This window comes from Rhinopithecus bieti, unplaced genomic scaffold (genome assembly GCF_001698545.2).
Source record: "Rhinopithecus bieti isolate Rb0 unplaced genomic scaffold, ASM169854v2 scaffold_12127, whole genome shotgun sequence".
Classification (NCBI taxonomy): domain Eukaryota; kingdom Metazoa; phylum Chordata; class Mammalia; order Primates; family Cercopithecidae; genus Rhinopithecus; species Rhinopithecus bieti.
Genome location: NW_016806992.1, coordinates 231,078 through 249,075, shown reverse-complemented (window position 1 = coordinate 249,075; position 17,998 = coordinate 231,078). Strand labels below are relative to the sequence as shown.

Here is a 17,998-nt window from a genome sequence, read left to right as displayed (position 1 = left end):
TTTTTGTGAGGATTTTTGTATAAATATACATGAGTTATATTGGCATATATATATATATATATATATATATACATATATATATATATATATATATATTAAGACAGGATCTTACGCTGTCGCTCAAGCTGGAATGCAGTAACTTAGTAGAGCCAGGTTTTCACCATGTTGGCCAGGCTGGTCTCAAACTGTTGACATCAGGTGATCCACCTGCCTTGGCCTCCCAAAGTGTTGGGATTACAGGCGTGAGCCACTGTGCCTGGCCTATAGATTTTTGTTTGTTTGTTTGTTTCTTTTGATGCATCTTTGTCTCATTTTTGTATCAGGATAATACTTGCCACATAGAATGAGTTTGGATTTATTCCTTCTTCCTCTATTTTTCAGAATAGTTTGAGTAGGATTGGTATTAGTTCTTCTTTAAATGTTTTGTAGAATTTGCCAGTGAAGTCATCGGATCTGGGGCCTTTCTTTATTGGGAGACTTTTTATTATGGTTTCCATCTTGTTACTTGCTATTAGCCTGTTCAGGTTTTGGATTTTTTCATGATTCAATCTTGGTAGATTGTATGTGTCTAGGAATTTATTCATTTCTTCTAGATTTTTCAATTTTTTGGCATATAGTTGCTCATAATAACCAGTAATTCTTTGAATTTCTCTGGTATCAGTTTTGATGTCTCATTTTTCGTCTCTAATTTTATTTATTTGGGTCTTCTCTCTTTTTTTCTTAGTCTGGCTAAAGTTTGTCAATTTATCTTTTCAAAAAACTGGTTTTTGTTTTGTTGCTCTTCTGTATTGTTTTCTTCATTTCAAATTCATTTATTTCTGCTCTGATATTTATTTATTTATTTATTTAGAGACAGAGTCTCACTCTGTCACCCACGCTGGAGTGTAGTGGCACAATGGCTCACTGCAACCTCCACCTCCTGGGTTCAAGCGATTCTCCTGCCTCAGTCTTCAGAGTAGCTGGGACTACAGGCATGCACCACCACCCCTGGCTAATTTTTGTATTTTTAGTTGAGATGGGGTTTCACCATGTTGGCCAGGCTTGTCTCAAACTCCTAACCTCAAGTGATCCAACCATGTTGGCCTCCCAAAGTGCTGGGGTGACAGGTGTGAGCCACCATTCCCAGCCTGCTCTTATCTTTATTATTTCTTCTACTAATTTTGTGTTTTGTTTGCTCTTCCTTTTCTAGTTCTTTAAGTGGCATTGTTAGGTTGTTTATTTGAAGGTTTTCTCTTTTTTGTTGTAGATACTTATGCCCATAAATTTCCCTCTTATTACGGCTTTTGCTGTATCCCATAGGTTTTGGTATGTTGTGTTTCCATTATCATTTGTTTCAATGAATTTTTCAGTTTCCTTCTTGATTTCTTCATTGACCCACTGGTCATTCAGGAACTTATTGTTGAATTTCCATGTGTTTGTATAGTTTCCAAAATTTCTTTTGTTACTGATTTCTAGTTTTACTGTGTTCAGAGAAGATGCTTGATGTTATTTCAGTTTTTTGAGTATTTTATAGATGTACTTTTTTCATAAATATTTTACTTATATTTATGTTACTTACATACTTCATACTTTAACAGTTCCACTACTGTTTTTGCTCACCTATTCCCCATTGAGAGAATTTAGCTGTTTTTAAACCATTCCAAAGAACATCTTGGTACACACTGGATTGTGTTTTATGATGTTTACAATGGCTTCCACCTAGTAGGCTTACAGTATTGTTTGAGGAAATAATCTCAACAATGACTAAGATGGATTGTTGAAATAATCTTTTAGTTGGATACATATTTCCATTTTGCTTTCTGAAAAGACTGAACAGTATTACGGTATTACTAGTAATGTGTTTATGGACCTGTGTCCCCATATTTAATGTGGATTTTTCCGATAATTTATCCTTTTGTTACTCAAAACCACTCAGATTTTTTTACCTTGATGTGAAAAGTTATTATAGCTTTAATTACATTTTATTGTGATCCTTTCTAAATTATAAACCTACAATGTCTTGTAATTTAAGTAAAAAAATTTCTTATTAAACTTTTTGGCTATTTGGATTCTAAACACTCGTTGCCTTGTTTTCTCCTTAATTTGGAGCAGTCTGGCTTCTACTACTACCATTTCACGAAAGTATTTCTTACTAAGATAACTAGTCATCTCTTAAATGGCCAATCCCGTAGCAGCACTCAAGACTTTATCTTTCCTCATCTTTCTACTGTATTCAGTGTTGTTATTCAGTTCCCCCTTCTTCAAATTTTTTATTTCAATAATAGCCTTCTCTTATATTCTCTCTCATTCTCTGATATTCTTCAGGGTGAGGTTCCTCTTTCTACCCCTTGGTTGATCCACCATGGCCCATCTTTGTTAGTGTTTTACACTGTTTTTCACACTCTTTCTAGACAATATCATTTTTGCTCATGGCCTCAGTTAACTCCAAATGGCTCCCAAATCTGTATGTTCAACTCAGGTTTCTCTGTGCTTTAGATTGAGGTATCTAGCTGTTTGACAAATTTCTAGGCATTTCATTTTCAACAAATGTAAAATCAGATCCCTATATTTCTTTCTTATCCTGTTCCTTCTGTCTTACCTTCTCAGTGAATACCAAAATTCTTGTATTCTTTTGCCTTTTCTCAAGATAGTTCCTCCTCTGTCCCTTTCTATTTCCTCCTCTGTCCTTTTCTATTTCAGGCATATTTAGTAATAATAATAGTAATAATAGCATTCTCTCATCTTCATGCCTGCTCTTGAACATTTTAAATAATATCTTCCATTGTAAAACCAAAGTGATCTGTCTGACATACTACCTGTATGATCTGTCTGACCATGTTTTCCCTTCTTGCAATCCTTCAGTATCACCCAACACCTTTGGAAGTAAGCTAGTCTCCTGAATGTTGCATCATGACCTAGAGAATTTATGAAAGTCAAACCATGGGCTGGGTGCAGTGGCTCATGCCTGTAATCCCAGCACTTTGTGAGGCCGAGGTGGGTGGATCACCTGAGGTCAGCAGTTCGAGACCACCCTGACCAACATAGTAAAACCCCGTCTCTACTAAAAATACAAAAATTAGCCAGGCGTGGTGGTGCGCATCTGTAATCCCAACTACTCAGGAGGCTGAGGCACGAGGATTGGTTGAGCCTGGGAGGCGGAGGTTGCAGTGACCTGAGATTGCACCATTGCACTCTAGCCTGGGTGACAGAGGGAGACTCCATCTCAAGAAAAAAAAAAAAAAAGACAGAAAGAAAAAGAAAAAAGAAAGTCAAACTGTGGAATCAGCGTTATTTAAGGTTGTCTGAGTTATTCCAGTTTCAGCCTGACTTGAGGCTTGCTGATTACAGGGTAATCCCAGCAGACACTTTGTATTCCATACAGGGTTGTGCTGATCTCCTTTTCCCCAGTTTCTCTCCAGCCATTCTTCCTCTCATAACATACTCTTCATCATACCATTCCTGAATTCACTGCATCCTCTTATTTTTCTGCATACTTTGGACATACTGACCTCTGTCTTGAATCTCCTTCCCACCCATAACCCACAGATGTTTTATTTATTGTTCTAGTCTCATTTCAAGTCCAGTGTATTTTAACTCATCCAGAGAGTTACTGTTTCTTTGACCAACTATTTTTATATGCATCTATGTACTACTTGGAAGTTTTTATCTGATTGTATTTTGTTTACACTTTTTCCTCCCCACTGGGCTTTAATTCCGTGAGGGCAGGGATCTTTTGTGTGTGTGTGTGTGTGAGGCAGGATCTCACTCTGTTGCCCAGACTGGAGTGCAGTGGCACAAACACAGCTCATTTCAGCCTCGACCTCCTGGGCTCAAGCAATCTTCCTACCTCATCCCCACAAGTAGCTGAGACTTACAGGTGCTCACCAGCATGCCTGACTGATTTTTGTATTTTTGGTAGAGATGGGGTTTCACCATGTTGGCCAGGCTGGTCTCAAACTCCTGAGCTCATGCAGTCTGTCTACCTTGGCCTCCCAAAGTGCTGGCATGGGCGACCATGCCCTGCCTGAGTGCAGAGATCTTTTAATACTAATGCTGAGCACAGTCCTTGAGACATAGTCTTCATAAACATGTATTGAAGTGAATTTCAGAGAAATATGCATAACTACATTGGTTCTAAAATATGTGCCCACCCAAACACTGTGTTAGAAGTCATCATTCGAAATTTCAAGCAATACCAAAAATAATCAGAAAAGTAAGCTGGCACTCATAACATTAGGCCACTACTATACTACTACTGCTAGAACATGAGACTTTATTTTGCTAATTATACTTTCTAACTGATATGACAACCTAAGGAAAAAAGGCATACATAAGTCGCCACTTGGAAAATTAATGTACATTTCATTTCTAGGCTGGTGAATCAAAGACTTCTGGAAGTACAGTCACAAGTTGAAGAATTACAGAAATCTTTACAGGATCAAGGCTCAAAAGCAGAAGATGTAAGTTTTAATATGTACCAACCATGGTCCGACAGTTTCACAATGTTGAAAAATAACTTTTATTTTTTATTTGATGTTTTTTATCAAAATAATTTAGTATTATATTGGTTATAGAAAAGAAACAATGTTTTCCTTTTACTGACATTCCTTATAAAAGGACCAGATCTGTCTCTTCAGATTCACTCTGCTGGGAATTAGAAATTCATTTCTAGTTACCAACTGAGGAATTAATTGAGGCTTTATGTTTTAAATGTGCTCAACTCAGTGTTCAAAGATGAAGTATAGGGTTTTTCCCCTTTGGTCAAAAAAAATTGCTAGTGGGAATTTGGAATGTTCAAGTAGAAATTTTTAATGTAAAAGTGATTTTAAGAAAATACTGCTTCCCTAGAATTACATTTTCTCTAAATCTCTGAATCCCTCTTACTCCTTCTGTTCCCCAACACTGGCCCTTTTTTCACATCCCCCAGCACTCTGCGTCTCTGTCACAACTCTGCACACTTGCACTAGAATAGTGTAAATGTATTAGCCAAGGACTGCCTTTCTTCACACCTGTGTTTTAACCTTCTATCACAGTACTCAGGTAGCACATAGTCATCTATCTCTGGCAAAAGTGTAAGTCAAATTTTGCAAATCCTTTATGTTCAATGAACAGTAAACAGCAGAGCTAAGACTTAAAGAGTGTTCAAAAATAATGTAAAGAGGAGAAAAAACAAAATTTTGGTGATCAGTCTTTGCTTCAACCAGATGTTTTGTTTCTTTCCTGTTACCAGTGTAATTTGCTGTAAACTGTGGCATTTGAGCATAAATGTTTGTTTCCATTGATAGAGTCATTTTGGAGGATTAACTTCAAAGCTGTAGATGTAGCCAATTCCATTTGGCCTTTTAACATAAGAGGATATAAAAACAAAAGGAACCAAAGAAAGGGAGTTAAGTATGTTACTTAAAATTTGTGAATACTAGATACAAAAAGCTCATCCATGGCCTAGCTTAATGAGTTTCTCCAGACATCATCTTGTGTATATCGGCAACCTGTTCTTCATTCTAACATGAGTGATGTTAGCTTATCCCTTAATCAATGCGTTGGCAGTCCTTGTTAGATTCCCAGATTGATTTCTGATTCCTAAAATTGTCACCAACATTTAAACTTCTGTATGCCCTTATTAAAATTTAAAACGTTTTTATTCAAAATGCTAAATCACAAAGAGGTGAAACAAAACTACATGAGTGTATTAAAATATTACTAAGCCTAATTAAGTATCTTAGAGATGAACTGAATGGGGCAACATTTCTGAATTCAGTGAAATCACTAGGTCCTTTAAACTGAGATAAATGTAAAATCCATTCTGGTCTCTAAAAGTCTGAGGAGACTTTTATTGATTTGTTATGGGAGTGAGGGAAGGGCATGTGGTACATGGGAAGTAAAAATGGTGAAATATCAGAATCAGCTTAAACTTCAGTGTTACAATGATGGCCATTGTGCATGGTTCTCTTACATTGAAACATAAAAGCATTTATTCTTCAAAAGATAATTTGGCATAGCTTGATTAGGTATCACTATGGTAATCAAATCCAATTAAATATGCTGTGGGCCATTACTTTAACAGAATATATTTCGGAAGTGAGATGCCAGCCTTGTCAAGTACTATTTACATAAACTCGTCCATTTATTTGATTGTCCAGATGCCAATGTCTTGCTGTAAACTAAGCAGAACTTTGCTCTGAGCTCTTTTCTATATGTAGAAAAGATTCAGATAGCTGAAACCGTGCCTCCAAATGGCTTAGAGAAATAAATAGTACAATACAGGATATATGGTTCTTGCCCCAGCAGATATTTTTATGTTTTTGTCTTACTTTTCTCTTTCTCTAACTTAAGAGTGTTGCATCTCGGGAATGTGCAACACATAAAGCAACCTGCCAAAGGAAGTGGTCCCCTCTGGAGAAGAACAACATAACTTCTGCCAGCTTCTGTTATCAAAAGCACAGTCCTTTCATATAATCTTAAGTCAGAGTAGAAGGGGTTGCACATTTTTATTATTATTTTATGTAATTTGTTTTAGCATGGAAGCAGAAAAACATTGTTATATCCAGCCATATGGATAATTTGAGCTAGCCGCAATATATAAAACTTCAGAGCACAAGACAGGATGAGGAGACAGTAGAAAAAAGGAAAATGTACATTTCTTTTAAAAAGTGCATATCTTGGGCTGGGCACAGTGGCTCACGCCTGGAATCCTAGCACTTTGGGAGGCCGAGGTGGGCGGATCATGAGGTCAGGAGATTGAGACCATCCTGACTAACACGGTGAAACCCCGTCTCTACTAAAAATACAAAAAAAATTAGCCGGGCCTAGTGGTGAGTGCCTATAGTCCCAGCTACTCGGGAGGCTGAGGCAGGAGAATGGCGTGAACCCGGATGACAGATCTTGCAGTGAGCAGAGATTGTGCTACTGCACTCCAGCCTGGGCAACAGAGCAAGACTCCCTCTCAAAAAAAAAAAGAAGTCATATCTTTTATTTCCGTTCATGAATTACTAAATCATTCCTTCTTCTCTTGGCTGCTGTGTTTGCTTCATACTAATTTGTCCTCTCTGTCTCTTGGCATGGTTTCTGCTCAAGGCTATTGTAAGTATGGCTTCCTTTTCATTTTTATATAGTGAGCAGTTTTTGGATTTAGACTGCCATCATAGTTGATGGTATGGAAAATTTTGTTAAGGTAGTTTTGTACAAAATGAATATCTGGATTACTTGCCTTGTAGGTTTAGGACCTTTACAATTAAGATACTCAAAGGATATCGAACTCTTAGAGTCAACTGACAAGAAGTCTGCTCTTGGTTTTATTCCCCATTCCACTCCTGTTCCATCCCATTATTATAATTAATTAATTTATATAAATTATCTTGATTCAGTCTACTCTCCTCCTGCCCCATGCTTTGGTAGGAACAGTCTTCAGTTTGGAGAGGCACTGCAGCATAGGAAGCATGGAGGTGAAGGCTATGCATGGATTCTGGGGTCTGGCAGACCTGGGTTTTGGATCTGCCGCTTGAAAGCTACTAAATGTTCTCCAGCCTGTCCTTCCTCAACTGTAACATGGGGCTATTGTTACACAGGCTGTGAAGTTTACATATGACAGTGTCTATGACATGATTTAGAGCATTGTTTGGCATATTAACCACCCATTTAACTGTTTTATTATATATATCTTCTCAGAGTTAAAGTTTTGCTAGACTCTAATCAAATCATAAGCACAGAATTAAAGTTTCTAAAAAGTATTTACGTTTTACCCCTGTGCTAAAGAAGGAATGAGCAGTAATCGAAAGTTAATAGAGTTGGCCGGGTGCAGTGGCTCACACCTGTAATCCCAGCACTTTGGGAGGCCGAGGTGGGAGGAGGATCACTGAAGCCCACAAGTTCGAGACCAGCTTGGGCAACAAAGTGAGACCCTGTTTCTATTTTTTTTTATTTTTTTATTTTTTATAAAGTTAACAGGGTTATCTTTTTGTATATTTGGGAAGCGGTGATAGAGGACATGTGGATCTACTGAGGTAACTATAGTTAACATATTGAGGAAAGAAGTGAAAGTTGAAGTATTACAGAGCTGTGTTAGAATGGAAATGAATAAAAATTTTTGGTAATTATTATCAAAAGAACTTAGTGTGAGGGTTCCTTTTCCCTCATCACTGGCGTTGATTGGACAATTTGTTTTATAAGCCTATATTAATTGGGTTTTGACTGAATTAATTATATAACCATTTATCTCAAAATGTTTCATAAAATTGATTAATAGTATGTACTGTGTAAGTTTAATTATGAAATTTAGTGGTCTTATAGAGAATGTCTTTATTGTTTATTTTTAGGTCAATTTTGATCTCCTGCTTTTCAGGAGTCATTTTTTTTTTTAACCCAGTGAAAGCTACATTCTCCAACATATTAAAGGTTGTGCATATGTTATCCTTCACATTCCCATACCATTGCATAAATTATTTATAACCTGTGCATTTTCATAAGTCACTGATTAAGTCAGACGTATTTATAGAAACTGACCCAATACTTTATCATGACTCAAGGAAAATAGCAGATAAGTGTCTTAAGGGAAATCTGTTATTACTAGGGTCCTGTCTGCCTACCAAATCCAGGAATATTAGGTCTATAATTAAGTGGCTTTTTCATTCCTATTTTATTCATCTGCCTGATTATAAATAGAGAATTCACATATATATCCAGGTTGTGGGTATTTCATACTGATTGTCATCCCTTAGGGGGATGTAATTATAATCTAATTACATGTCTCCCTTTATTAAAGAGATTTAAACTGGGGTACATTGTGTGTTTTCAGCTCTTTGACCAAACAAATTACTGAGAGCTCACTCAGAATTCTGACTGTTGTACTTTTAACTTAAAAAAAAATTATTTTAGTTAAAATATGAGGTAATAAACTAACTTTGTTTTTCATTTTTAGTCAGTCCTTCTAAAAAAGAAGCTTGAAGAACATCTGTAAGTATAAGAGCTGTTGAGGCTGATTCTTCTATAGTGGAACAGACGTGCTTTGTGTTAGGTAGTTATGGTGTGTCTAGGCATTGGCACAGGTGGCCCTTGAAGAAATAGAAAATTATAATACATATTAAGAGAGTCTGAAGGGTCACTTCCGCCCAAGGTTCTCAGGTCAGAATAATGACTGCTTTAGAACTGCCTTCTCAAATGAGACTTTAGGGTTTTCTCTCTTTGTGATAATCGTAGTTAGGAGTTTGAGACACTCTAGATCATGGGTCAGACACCTCTTTCTATAAGAGGTCAGATAATAATTGCTTTTTAGCAGTTAAAAGCTGGTCTCTGTCACAGCCACTCAGCTCTGCAGTTGTAGCTTGAAAATAGCCATAGACAATACATCAATTAATGGTTGTGACCATGTTGTAGTAAAACTTTATAGATACAAACAGGCAGCAGGCTGGTTTTGGCCCATGGGCTATAGCTTGCCAGCTCTGAAGTATTGCCAGCTTAATCTATTTATTTAAAGAAAAAATTTAAGAGGCAGGGTATTTTAAAAAGGAGACCCTGTCTTTAAAAGACTTTAAGGTCTTTAAGAGACAGGGTCACTATGTTGCCCAGGCTGGACTTGAACTCCTGGTTTCAAGTGATCCTCCTGCCGCAGCCTTCTGAGTAGCTGGGATTACAAGTACATGCCACCACACGCAGTCTAATATTCTTTCTTAAGTAAATGTTTTAAAGTCTGTGAAAACTTTTCAGTAGATTTTCAAATGTTTCCTTGAGTTACAAACAAGAACTTTTTGGTATAAAAGGTAAAGTAAATTTTAAAATATTCACATTTGTTTTTTCATGAAGAAGAAATCTTCTCTCTTTATCTTTAACTGAGGTTGACCATATTAGAAATGTTTCATAATTTTTCTTGCACCCAGTGACAACCTTAATCCTTCTCATCCTTTTCTAGCAAAACTCCTGGCAAGCACTGAATTAGTGACTATGAATTTATAGCCCGTTAAAGTGTTACAACTTTACACTGTGCTAAACCAGACATCCTCAGTACCACAAAGATAATTTGGATTTATTCTACTAGGATGGGAAAGAAATTCTCTTCTCTGGCAATTTGCCTCATGCTATCCAGTTTGTGTTTTTGTGTTTTAAATGGTAAATGTGGGAGACACAAGATACTCCTGGCGACAGATTTGCTAGCAATTCTAGCAGTGGGCAGATTCTTAATGTACTAGAACAGAAAATATTACTTTTGCCTTTTGTGAGATTACCTGCAGTGAGAATTTAGTACTGAATTCTGTCCTTTAAAAAAAAATTCTCATTCCTTTATGGCAAAAAATATAATGCCTGTTATTTCATAAAACTACCAACTAACCATTATTCTGTGCTCAGTCATTTACATGGTGAAAAATCTTCATCAGAAAGGATTTATTAGTGAAGATGGAGACTGTTAGTTCCTATAGCTGGCATGTCAAATTACCATACACTGGATGGTTTATGGCAACATAAATTTATTCTCTCATAGTTCTGGAGGCTAGAAGAACCAAGGTGGCAGCAGGCTGGTTCCTTCTAGAGGTTTGGAGGGACAGTCTGCTCTGTGCTCCTTGCTGTTGCTGGTAACCACCAGCAGTCCTGATGTTTTTGGTTGTAGACAGATCACTCCAGTTTCTTTCTCCACCTTCACATGTCATTCTTTGTATGCCTGTGTCTCGTGACCTTCTGATAAGGATGCCAATCATTGGATTTAGGGCGTTCCCTGATCCAGTGTGCCCTCATCTTCACTAATTATATATCTATAAACACCCAATTTCCAAATATTGTTACATTCACATATCCTAGGAATTAAAACTTCGATTTTTCTTTTTAGGAGACACAATTCAGCCCACCACAGGAGCCACAGATATCTCCAAATAGGGCCAGCCTCATGCACATTTAAAATGACAATGGGCTGGGTGTGGTGGCTCATGCCTGTAATACCAGCACTTTGGGAGGCCAAGGCATGTCAATCACTTGAGGTCAGGAGTTTGAGACCAGCCTGGCCAACATGGTGAAACTCTGTCTCTACTAAAAATACAAAAATGAGCAGGGCATGGTGGCTTGCACCTGTAATCCCAGCTACTCAGGAGGCTGAGGCAGTAGAATTGCTTGAACCCAGGAGGCAGAGGTTGCAGTGAGCCGAAATCACACCACTGCACTCGAGCCTGAGCAACAGAGCGAGACTCTGTCTCAAGAAAAAAAGAAGAAAACAAAGAAAAGTTGGGTGCGGTGGCTCACGCCTATAATCCCAGCACTTTGGGAGGCCGAGGCAGGTGGATCACTCAAGGTCAGGAGTTCAAGACCAGCCTGAACAAATGGTGAAACCTCATCTCTACTAAAAATACAAAAAATAGCCAGGCGTGGTGGCGTATGCCTGTAATCCCAGCTACTCGCAAGGCTGAGCCAGGATAATTGCTTGAACCCAGGAGGCAGAGGTTGCAGTGAGCCGAGATCATGGAACTACACTCCAACCTGGGTGGCAGAGCAAGACTCCGTCTAAAAAAAAAAAAAAAAAAAAAACTGCAATGGAGACCATTTTACACATCAAATTGTTAACACTTTAAAAATCCAACATACTGAGTATTATTGAAGAACTGAAGATGTTAAGCAATGGCAATTCTCATCCACCGCTGGTAGGAGTATACATCAGTCTGCTTAGTAAACTTGAACATGCCACATATTCTGTGACCTCTCAGTTCTACTATATATATCCTAGATTCCTAGAAATATTATCCGTGCATACTAGGAGGCATGTAGAAGAAAGTATGGAAGAACACTGTAATCACAGAAAAGTAAAAATAATATGCAAATATTCACCAATTGGAAAATGATTGAATGAGGTATATTCAAACAATAGAATACCAGACAATAGGGGAAATGTGAAATAAACCATGGCTAATACATCAACACAGATGAAGCTCAAGAATATAGTGTTTAGTGAAAGATGCAGGTCAGAATAATACATAATGATTAACGTATAAAATTTAAATTGCGGCCAGGCGCGGTGACTCAAGCCTGTAATCCCAACATTTTGGGAGGCTGAGATGGGCAGATCATGAAGTCAGGAGATCGAGACCATCCTGGCTAACACGGTGAAACCCCATCTCTACTGAAAAATACAAAAAACCTAGCCAGGCGAGGTGGTGGGCGCCTGTGGTCCCAGTTACTCGGGAGGCTGAGGCAGGAGAATGGCGTCAACCCGGGAGGCGGAGCTTGCAGTGAGCTGAGATCGCGCCACTACACTCCAGCCTCGGGAACAGAGCAAGACTCCATCTCAAAAAAATTTAAATTGCACAAAATTTTATATATATATTTTTTTTTATGAGCAAAAAAAATTTAAATTGCACAAAATTGTGTGTGNCTGGAGTGCAGTGGCGCAATCTCAGCTCACTGCAAGCTCCGCCTCCCGGGTTGACGCCATTCTCCTGCCTCAGCCTCCCGAGTAGCTGGAAACACAGGCACCCGCCACCTCGTCCGGCTAGGTTTTTTGTATTTTTCAGTAGAGACGGGGTTTCACCGTGTTAGCCAGGATGGTCTCGATCTCCTGACCTCATGATCCGCCCTTCTCGGCCTCCCAGAGTGCTGGGATTACAGACGTGAGCCACTGCACCCAGCCTAAGCAATATATTTTTTAGGAATAGCACAAAGACAAAACCATCATGAAAATCATGAGAATGATTCAAATTCTGACTTTGGTTACCTCTGGGAAGAGTATAGAGACATGCATGACTTCTAAGTTTTTGGGATGATTTTATTTATTTTATTTTATGTTTTTAAATTTTATTTATTTACTTATTTTTTGAGACAGAGTTTCACTCTGTCACCCAGGCTGGACTGCAGTGGCATGATCTCGGCTCACTGCAACCTCCGCCTCCTGGGTTCAAGAAAGTCTCTGCCTCGGCCTCCCGAGTAGCTGGGGTTATAGGCCCCCAGCACCATGCCCGGCTTTTTGTATTTTTAGTAGAGACAGTTTCACCATGTTGGACAGGCTGGCCTTGAACTCCTGACCTTATGATCCACCCGCCTTAGCTTCCCAAAGTGCTGGTATTACAAATGTGAGCCACCGCACCCGCCCTATTTATTTTTTTGAGATGGAGTCTCACTCTGTTGCCCAGGCTGGAGTGCAGTGGTGCAATCTCCGCTCACTGCAACCTCCGCCTCCCAGGTTCAAGCGATTCTCCCACCTTAGCCTCCCGAGTAGCTGGGACTACAGGCACACACCACCATGCCCGGCTAATTTTTTTGTATTTTAGTAGAGATGGGGTTTCACCATGTTGCCCAGACTGGTCTCAAACTCCTGAGCTCAGGCAGTCTACCCACCTCGGCCTCCCAAAGTGCTAGGATTATAGGCATGAATCACTGTGCCCAGCCAATGTCTATTTTTTAACATGGTAGCGATTCATTGGGCTTAATTTTATTATTCTTTTAACTGTTATATTGTATATGTTCTTTGTCATAGGTCATAAATGCATACAAGTCACATCCTCAAAAAATTCGTTGAGAAAAAGGTTTATTAAAGCATATTTCATGCATAGAAAAGATCAGAAAGACATAAAGTGATGTATTTTTTAATTAGTGATTTTCTATATCTTCCCATTTTTACAGCCTTTTTTCCTAGTTACGTTATATAGTGCCATATTAAATATGATAAAGGTAAAATTACACATATTATACAAATACGAGGGGAAAATATCTCACTTTCAGTTAATTATTTAAATACCTGTATATTGGAATATAACATATGAAGTACACATCTTAAGTTCCTAGATTTTTTTTTTTTTTTTTTTTTGAGACAGAGTCTCACTCTGTCATCTAGACTGGAGTGCAGTGGCACGATCTTGGCTCACTGCAACCTCCGCCTCCCAGGTTCAAGCAGTTCTCCCTCCTGTGTAGCTGGGATTACAGGTACCCACCACCGTACCTGGCTAATTTTTCTATCTTTAGCAAAGACTGGGTTTTGCCCTGTTGGCCACGCTGGTCTTGAACTCCTGACCTGAAGTGATCTGCCTGCCAAGGCCTCCCAAACCTAGGTGACCCAGATCAACATATGGAATATGTCCAGTAACCTACCAGGATTGTTCATTCTTCCTCCCAGTAGATTGACGGCAAAACTAGCCACACAGCTGATCTGTATCATCTTCCACTCATTTTAACATACCAACAGAATCGCACATTGTTACCCATTTGACTTCCTTTGTTTAACATTCTGTGAGATCTATTCATGTGGTTGCGTATATCATTAGTTCATTTTTTTATTGAATTTGTTAATTCTTATTTTTAGAACTTCATTTTTTTGCAACAAGATTTTGCATGGTAAAACCTTTGCAAAGTTATTTCAATGTTCTTATTCCTAGAAAAAATCTATACTCTGTCTTTATGCAGGTCTATCTAAACTAAATGACTACTTTTTCAAACAGAGGAATTTTTTGTCTTTATTTTTTACTTATTTTTAAAATATATTAAATTTGTGTTTTGTCGTTTCATATCTGTTTCATATCACTTGTGTGCAATGCAAGTGTAAGCCAAATATAAAGAACTTAGATCTTTAATTTGAACTGGAAAAAAATTACAGAAACAGTAGTCGGTGATATTTACCTTTTTGTTACAGAGAGAAGCTGCATGAAGCCAATAATGAACTACAGAAGAAGAGAGCCATTATTGAAGATCTCGAGCCAAGATTTAACAACAGCTGTGAGTTTTCCTAATTATGATAGTTTTTAAATGGGCTTGCTGTATACTGCCATAGTGATAGTGAGTTTACATAATTTTTATTTATTTTATTTTATTTATTTTTTATTTTATTTTGTTTTTTTGAGATGGAGTCTCACTGTTGCCCAGGCTGGAGTGCAATGGCGCAATCTTGGCTCACTGCAAGCTCTGCCTCCTGTGTTCTTGCCATTCTCCTGCCTCAGCCTCCTGAGTAGCTGGGACTACAGGCGCCCGCCACCACGCCCAGCTAATTTTTTATATTTTTAGTAGAGATGGGGTTTCACCGTGTTAGCCAGGATGGTTTTGATCTCCTGACCTCGTGATCCACTCACCTTGGCCTCCTAAAGTGCCGAGATTACAGGCATGAGCCACTGCGCCCAAACTGTTTATTCATTTTTGAGACAGGGTCTGGCTGTGTTGCCCAGACTGGAGTAAATGGCATGATCACAGCTTACTGCAGTCTTGACCTCCCATGCTCAAGCCATCCTTCTACCTAATCAGTCCCCCAGTAGCTGGGATGCAGGCATGAGCCACACTGCCCAGCTAATTTTTATAATTTTTTATAGAGATGGGATTTCTCCATGTCGCCCAGGCTGGTTTTGAACTTCTGGGCTCAAGTCACCTGCCCACCTCAGTCTCCCAAAGTCCTGGGATTACAGATGTGAGCAACCACACCTGGCCTATATTAAATTTTTATTTAAGAAATAGGCTCTATTGGCTGGGTATGGTGGCTCACGCCTGTAATTAGCAATTTGTCAGGCCAAGGTAGGAGGATCGCTTGAGCCCAGGAGTTCAAGACCAGCCTGGGGAACACAGCAAGACCCTGTCTCACAAAAAAAGAAAGAAGGCCAGTGCGGTGGCTCACTCCTGTAATCCTAGCACTTTTTTGGGAAGCTGAGGTGGGTGGATTGCCTGAGCTCAGGAGTTTGAGACCAGCCTGGGCGACATGACAAAAGGCTGTCTCTACTAAAAATACAAAAAATTAGCCAGGAGTGGTGGCACACACCTGTAATCCCAGGTACTGGGAAGGCTGAGGCAGGAGAATCACTTGAGCCCAGGAGGCAGAGGTTGGAGTGAGCCAAGATCTCGCCACTGCACTCCAGCGAGACTGTCTCCAAAATAAAAAAGAAAGAAAGAAAGAAATAGGCTCTATTTACATATAGGGAGTATACAATCATCTTTATAATGTCTTACTTTCTAATTGTACTTTGAATTTTTCCTTAACTCTGTATTCTAATGAATATTATATGACATTAAGATATTTTCATAATGTAGTTCCATGTAAGTCATCCAGACTTGTGCTTCCCAAATATTTACTCGTGTAGATAGCTTGGTTTTGTTAATTCTTTTGTATTAATAAAGAGGTAAGAGGTGAGAGAACAGACTTATTTTTATTGCAGTAAAATATACAAAACACACCATTTTAAGCCATTTTTAGTGTATAGTCCAGTGACGTTGAGGACATTCACACAGCACAACTATCACTTTTACCTGTATAGTCCAGTGACGTTGAGGACATTCACACAGCACAACTATCACTTTTACCTATCTACAAAACTGTATCATCTCAAACTGAAGTTCTGTATGCATTAAACAATAACTTTCCCTTCCTCCCTCTCCCCAGCCCCTGGTAACCGCTCTTCCATTTTCTGTCTCTGTGAATTTGACTATTCTAGGTCACTCATATAAATAGAATCATGTAATATTTGTCCTTTTGTATCTGGTTTACTTCACTTAACATAATGTCTCCGTATCATAGCATGTGTCATAACTAAGGCTGAATAATGTTATATCTATGTATTACATTTTGTTTATCCATTCATCCTTAATGGATTCCTTATTTATGTACTTCCATACTGGAGTTTTTATTTATTTATAAGAAAACATTTTGTTTAAAAAAAAAAATCTGAATTTTTTAAAATAAAATTACGTGTAAAATAGACCAGTCTCTCAAAGCTGTTAACTATTTGTTATTAGTCAATTAAAATATTTTGTAATTGTTGTAATCTAAAATAAATGTATTTATATTATAACTATATATTATAATCTATATATATTTTACTATGTTTCATCTGCAGCCTTAAAAATTGAAGAATTACAGGAAGCTTTACGAAAGAAAGAGGAAGAAATGAAGCAAATGGAAGAACGATATAAAAAATACTTAGAGAAAGCCAAAAGTGTAAGTATGAATTTTGTAGGCATCTCACTCTACCTTCTGATCACATTTCAGTGAAGTCTCAAATATAATGGATGGACACTACAGCAACTTCTTATGCAGAAAACTCTCAGGAGAAGAACACATCTTATAACAAATAAAAAGAACCTGAGCAAGAAGCAGTGGTCAAAATAGGTCATTCCATGGATTACTTACTAATTACCAAGAGGAAAATGTACTTTGTGTGGGAAATGAGTGGCACTTGCCACCTTATTAGTCATCAAAATTAACAACACCAATTAGTGATAGGACAGCTGATATCCTGTGCCTTCTGATGGAGTATTGTTGTAAATAATAGTTAACCTGAATTTAAGCAACCTTCTATTTCCAGTTCACAGGCAAAATAAAGTTTATTGGAACAAGCTAAATAACACATTCAGGAAACCATCAGGTAAATCCAAAATTTGGAATGGAAGTCACTGCCATGAAAACAAGAACAGGCCATGGATTGTGGGAGAGCACAGGACCCATTCTAATTGAAAAGAGCCCCCTTCTAGTTGCCGAATCAAGACATTCACCTCTGAGTCCTGGATTGAGGGTTAAGGGGGTCAGTTTTCTTACAGATAACGGTTTGTGATTCTTTTTTTTTTTTTTTTTTTTTTGAGACGGAGTCTCGCTCTGTCGCCCAGGCTGGAGTGCAGTGGCCGGATCTCAGCTCACTGCAAGCTCCGCCTCCAGGGTTTACGCCATTCTCCTGCCTCAGCCCCCCGAGTAGCTGGGACTACAGGCGCCCGCCACTTCGCCCGGCTAATTTTTTGTATTTTTTTAGTAGAGACGGGGTTTCACCATGTTAGCCAGGATGGTCTCGATCTCCTGACCTCGTGATCCGCCCATCTCTGCCTCCCAAAGTGCTGGGATTACAGGCTTGAGCCACCGTGCCTGCCCTTGGTTTGTGATTATGTGGGTTAATATCCTTAATCTAAGGAGATTTGTGCTCAAGTATTTAAAGGTTATGCGTTATGAGACCTGGATAACTTATTTGGGAGACTTTAAAATAGCCTCCCAAATAAGTAACAGCGTGTGTGTGTGTGGAGAGAAATCAAATATGGCAACGAAGCAATTGGTGAGTCTAGGTTAAGGGTAAATGGTTGTTTTTTTTTTTTTTTTTTTTTTTTT

General features: G+C 38.5%; 1 protein-coding gene across 5 annotated transcripts in view; it reads left to right on the top strand.

The window, feature by feature from the left end:
- The window catches only part of LOC108534356 (protein Hook homolog 3-like), a 149,724-nt gene that overhangs the window by 55,566 nt on the left and 76,160 nt on the right, over positions 1-17,998 (top strand). For 2 of the 5 annotated variants that reach the window (XM_017879661.1, XM_017879663.1), the window contains 5 exons: positions 4,352-4,439; positions 7,054-7,059; positions 8,894-8,928; positions 14,567-14,649; positions 16,746-16,846. In XM_017879661.1, coding sequence (XP_017735150.1) covers positions 4,352-4,439; positions 7,054-7,059; positions 8,894-8,928; positions 14,567-14,649; positions 16,746-16,846 — 313 coding nt within the window. Of the gene's footprint in view, positions 1-4,351; positions 4,440-7,053; positions 7,060-7,584; positions 7,870-7,941; positions 7,980-8,893; positions 8,929-14,566; positions 14,650-16,745; positions 16,847-17,998 lie in introns of those variants that run through there. The other 3 variants (XM_017879662.1, XM_017879664.1, XM_017879665.1) reach the window with 3 other exon arrangements.